The 5897-nt window shown below is 39.5% G+C and overlaps 1 protein-coding gene across 1 annotated transcript in view; it reads right to left on the bottom strand.

Annotated features, from left to right (window-relative positions):
• FN1 (fibronectin 1) overlaps nucleotides 1-5897 on the bottom strand; it is a 70439-nt gene that overhangs the window by 6093 nt on the left and 58449 nt on the right. Inside the window, 4 exon segments of the mRNA XM_007456408.1 lie at nucleotides 473-637; nucleotides 2830-2968; nucleotides 3960-4426; nucleotides 5389-5478. Of these exon segments, the coding sequence (XP_007456470.1) occupies nucleotides 473-637; nucleotides 2830-2968; nucleotides 3960-4426; nucleotides 5389-5478 (861 nt within the window).

Below are 5897 nucleotides of genomic sequence, written 5' to 3'. Positions count from 1 at the left end.
AAAGAGTGTGTGTGTGGGTGTGAGCGTGTATACTATGATATGTGTATATTTGGTTTGTGTTGAAAGAGATAGAATATTTGTAAGTATAAATGTTCACCTCTGAGCTCACTCAACACTACAGATTAAAAGAGACTTGAGGTTCCGTTTTGTCTCTGATACCCTTCATTAGACCTGGCTCCAAAGAGTTTGACTTTTTATTCATTTAACAAAAAAATTTTTTAAATCATATTACCATCGCAAATTTATTTTTACTTAATAGTCATATTGAAATACAACCTTTGAGATGAAGCAATACTCAACAAGTAAAATTTCCCATCATTTTTATATGATGCAAAATGTTACTTTGAGTCAAGCAGTCTCTCCTCGTTTGCTTCATGTTTGGAAGAGGTTGCATCTGCCAAACATGCTTCCTCCTTTGGCACATTGTGAGAATGCATGGAACTGCAAGAGGTGGACAAAGCAAGCTACTCACTAGATGAATCACATCTGAAATGACCACTGCCAAAGCCTAAGCACTGGCATGAGAGTTTAAAGCCAGATTCAGACAATCGCTCCCACTCCTCTCCAATGGCATAATGGGAAACCGTGTAGGGGTCGAAGCACGAGTCATCCGTTGGTTGGTTTAGGCCTTGGTCAACTACATGAAGAAAAGGAGAAAAAGGCAAAAAAAAAAAAAAAAGAAAAAGAAAAAGACATCTTATTATGGTTTTGGACCATAAGAAGAGAACTGAATTATTGTACATAATGACTTATTCAAAAACAAAAAGCACTCATCTGTTCTATCAGTGCATCAACTGCTCTAATAAACAATGCCTAGATTTTGCTAGTGAACACTTGCCACAAGCCTCTTAAAAGGAGCCCATCTTTCACTTTTGCCCTCAGTTCTAAAAAAAAAAATCATTTCTAGCAAATCTAGTCTATATAACATGGAACAGATCATGAGGCAATTAAGAACTTCAGTGGTATGCGAAGGCTGGAAATTCCTCTCCATCAGTACCTGAGTGACCCTAAGCTAGTTATTTAACATTTCTCTGCCTTATTTCCCTCCTCTGTAATGTGGGGATAAAAATAAAAATCTCTCTACCTACTCAGGATCTTGTGAAGATTACATGAGATCATGAATTCAAAGCACTGGCCTATTACCAACACTTAGAAAGTGCTCACCAAATAAAGAATAATTATTAGAGGGCATCTTTTGCTTTTAATGCAAAAGTTGTCACAGTTTTATATACCATTAAAATGTGATCGCATTTTTTTGTATAATAGTGCAAAAAGCCTAGATTTTGTACAGTCTTTTCATGATGGTCAGACTGCTTTACTCTATCAATAAAACCAACTGTTCCAAATAAGAGAAAGCAATGGGATATCGATGGCTTAGAAATTAAGTAATGGAATCTCTTCATGTTGCCTAACATCTGGTCTTTATGTTTGGGGAAAAAGCTTATTTTAAAATAATCTATGCAAACAAAGCATGCTTCAAATTATTCTCTAAAAATTAAGTAAACTAACTTCTGTGACTTTGAATCCCACTGTGTATATTTCTTTTCACAGTGCAAAAATCAAAAGCCCAAAAGCAATAGATATTTGAAGTGTGTAATATTTTGAAAGGCATCACAGTGGAAGAAAATAGAGTTTTGTTGAAACTAAGATGTCTGAAATGTCTCAAAGCTGGGAGAACCTGGCTAGAATGCAGAATATTGCTGCTGGGAATAAGGAGTCAGAAAGAAAAATGGAAGGAACTTAAACTGCTATGAGGGGTTTCAATAACCTTCCTAAAGATAGCCAGGAGTTAAAATTCCACCTGACCAAAGTTCTGGAGATGGAATCTTTTTTAAAAAAATGATGTGGAAAAAGCACAAAGACCTTTGTGCTCTTGAAAATTCCTTTCACATGGCATTCTACTAGCAAAACCACACGAAGCAAAAAAGTATGCATTACCATGGATATATAACACAATAAGCACAAAATAATCACCCCCCCCCAAAAAAATAAACTGCTTAATTCACAGGCTTTTATACATGTAAAAGAACACAGTCACCTATCGAATGAGGAAGGAGGCTGAGGTTAAGTAACTGGCCCGAGGAATAAAGCCTGTCACTTGGCAGACAGAATTCAGCCCTCCCTGCTGATGGGGAATGGAGAACCCTCCAGTTGGAAAATTTGAGATTCATGATTTTGATTATTCCCTATCTCATGTTTCTTGATGACTCTCCAGCTTGCTGGAGTTTGAAAAGCCGGGTGATACACTACTGGTTTAACTGAACTTTCCAGGTGCTACAAAGAGTCAATGACCATTTAACTTCATTGTGGTTTTAGGCCTATATAATCATGAAATAACATGGGAATAAGGGAGCTCTTTGGACAGAAATGGGCTATGTTGGTAGCATTTTACATCAGGACCAAAACCCAGCAGGCACTGATGTCGGCAGATAAGGAATTTCCTTTACAGGTAATCACTTTCAGTACTTAAAACTTAGGAGGACAGCAACCTGGTAAGATGAAGAGGGTCTGGGAACAGAGATCAGGAGACTTGTGTCCTATATCAACCCAGATACTCACTAGCCGGGACTCACAGTGTTGGACCAAACAATATTTGAAGTCCTTTCCGGGTCTATCATCATATCACTGTTTGAGACTCTATTTATGTATGTGTTTTATAAGATACTATGATACTCTGAGGAGAAAATAATTGAATTTAAAGTTGCTCAGTTACTTCATGGAATTATTTCCTAAAGTCAAAAGACAACAGCAAGAAAGGAACAGTCACTTGAGGAAGCATCTCTGGGGTAGTCTAGAACTTTTGCCCAAATAACCCCAATGTTCACATACCAGAATTGCCCACGGTAACTACTTGCTCCCGAACCTTGTGCCTCTTCTGGTCTTTTATTGCCTCCACTATGATGTTGTAGGTGGCCCCTCTGGTAAGACCCGTCAAGGTGGCACTAGCAGAAGTTCCAGGAACTCGGAACTGCAATTATTAGCACATCCAAAGTAGGGGAGAAAGCATTATAGTGAGGAATTGATATGACTTTCCCTATTCTCTTCTCAGTAACTCTTACTGTGTAAACAAAGCAAAGGGAGACAAAGATGAAGAGTGTAAAGGTCCCAACCAGAGAAGGAGAGAAATGGAGCTTGAGTGAGGGGCTATCATTTCTACGTGACAGATTTTCCTGCCAAAAATCTACCCTACGTGCTCCACAGTTACCAGGAACCCTCACTAATTCTAGAGACAGCCTCCTCTTCATCCTGCTGTAGTTGCAGTCTGGGCAAGCCCACTGGCAGCCGTGGCCATGCCCCCTTCACATAAAACATGGACACTGCGCTATGTGGGATACACATTCATCCCACACAAGTGACATCTGACCCCAACGTGGGGTCCTTCAAACCCTTTGCCAAACTCATGTTTCTAAGCTCATAAGTCCTCCACAGTGTAGTCAGTTTTTAAAAGTCTGCCATTTTCTAAAAAGAAGAAAACAGTGAACATTGATATCAGCAAGACAAATTAAGGCATAGAAGTTTTAGTGAGAGAATCAATCACTTATAGGCACAGCTTCAGCCAAGCTCTTTCTCCTTTGACATATTGTAGATAATGGGATTCTTCAAGGACAAAGCGTAATGATGGCATTTTAGCCCTTCCTGGACAAAAGTAAATTCAGGCAGAATCTCTCTCTCTCTCTCTTTTCTAAGATCATTCTTTGTCTATATTACCATGGAACCTCAAATGATCGATAATAATAGAAATGATTTTATTCTCTACTAAAAGAAAGCTAATGACACTCTGGAACATCCCCTAAAGTAGAGCCGTACTGAGATTAAAAAAGAAAATCAGGACTTAAGCACGCCACCTTTCTAAGAGGTTCTAGACGTACGCCACTGGACATCAGAGCTCTGGTCACTTCAGTAGCCTAGCTTAGTTTTTTTTCCCAGGCTGCCCAGAAGTAAAGAGAAACATGAATTACCTGCAAGGGTTCTTCATCAATGCCAACTGGATGACATGAAATGATATACTCAGAGCTTTCCTGGAATGGGGTCCATGAGATGGTTGTCTGAGAGAGAGCTTCTTGTCCTGTAGAAGCATTTGGATTGAGTCCCAGAACGTGAGGGTAGAGATGATGGTCTACGTCTCCCCTGGGGACAGGACCAATTTGGATCTCCTCATTTACATTCGGTGGATACGGTCTTGGCCTATGCCTTACGGGGCTGGCCATTGTGGGCGGTGTGGTTCGCCTAAAACCATGCTCCTCAAAGATCATTTGTTGCCCAAGACTGGGCTGCTGACCAGAAGTGCCAGGAAGCTGAATACCGTTTCCAGTGTCATACCCAGGGTTGGTGATGAAAGGGGTCTTTTGAACTGTGGAGGGAACATCCAGGATCTCTGGTCCATGAAGATTGGGGTGTGGAAGGGTTACCAGTTGGGGAAGCTCATCTAGCCAAGAGAGGTTAGAGCCAAAAAAAGCAAAGCGTGTTAAGCTCCCGGAAGTAGCCTCGGGAGCCGTTATCAGTTCAGGCAACAACGACTATTTTTCAATCAGATCAAAGCTCCTGGAAAATTAGCAGTTCTTAGGTCACAAAACACTTTTTTTCCAGAAAGAAATCTTTATGATTTTTCTCAAAGTTTTCTTTATAGTTTGGAACGAAAAAAGTGTTAGTATGAATTTATCATACACACAAAGCTTTGAACCGCTGAGCCCCATAGAAGCTGCCTCTGCTCAAATTAAGCCTAATGGAACTGAAATATGCAGCCTTTTTTCTGTTTTTCACTTGAGAATCATGTTATGAGGACTAGAATCCAGACTAATTATATCAGCGTCTGAAGTATGAGAATTCCAGAGGTTTGGTGCAGTAGTTTTTCATAGTTTGAAATGCTAAGAACAGATTAAAATACACACATAAAATTTATTTTAAAATTCTCCTATCAGCATAAATAAAGCATTTTCTTCAGATTAAACTGAAATTGGATAAAAAAGTAAGACATTATTTAGTTCGAAGTTTTAGAAACCAAATAATAAATAAAGACAAATGAGAAAGATTTTTCCCTCCCCTCCCCCTTCTTATAAAAACATTTTTAACTTCAAAAGAATGTACAGAAGGACAGCAACGATCGCAGCTTGGTTTTTACATTTTAATATCCGGTTTGAATTTTTAAAAGATGAATAAAAGGCTTTTATATAGACTGGCTAGGAAAAAAATAAAACAGTTCTGCAGATGGTTAGCTTATTCCTGCTATCAAAGAGCACAGCATACATGCTATGCTGTTAGAGAAAAAAAAAAAGTTTCATGAGAAATGCATCGAAACCTGGAGCACTTATTCCCTGCAAAATGAATCATTCGTAATTAGTTTTGTTTTGGCCATCCTCCCTGTTAACCACCGAGGAAGGTGCTCTTTACCTGTCTTTTTCCTCCCGATCAGAGGCTCACTCTTCTGATTGTTCTTGAGGGCAATGACTTGGATTGTGTACTCGATTCCTGGTTCCAGACCTGATGGAAGGACAGATCATCACATTATGTCTGTGGGCTCAGCTAGTCAAATGAAAGTTGATCTCACCAGGAGATACTACTGGGAAGCAAGCATCCTCTCTCCAGCTGGGCATTGGCCTCTTGAAAGGCAAAACCAACTTCGTTTTGCTTCTGCAAACACTCAAATACTCTGTATACAATAGCCATTAGCAAATGAATTATCTTCCTGTCAAGTCTGACACCTGAATAAGCACTTTACTTTTCCTGGGTATTCTGTTAACATGTGGTCTCATCTGCCCTTTTGAAGTCAAGAAAATCTATCAGCATTGTACACTGCCAGCGAAATACACACTTGGGAGAGATCAGTGCAGACTGTATACGTGAATCTACTTAGGCCTAACAAAACAGATGGCTCTCAGTGGCAGGATCAATGAAAAAGT

Source organism: Lipotes vexillifer, unplaced genomic scaffold (genome assembly GCF_000442215.2).
Source record: "Lipotes vexillifer unplaced genomic scaffold, Lipotes_vexillifer_v1.1 scaffold1179, whole genome shotgun sequence".
In the NCBI taxonomy this organism is placed as follows: Eukaryota; Metazoa; Chordata; class Mammalia; order Artiodactyla; family Lipotidae; genus Lipotes; species Lipotes vexillifer.
Note: the sequence above shows the minus strand (reverse complement) of the source record. Positions and strands in the feature narration are given on the sequence as shown.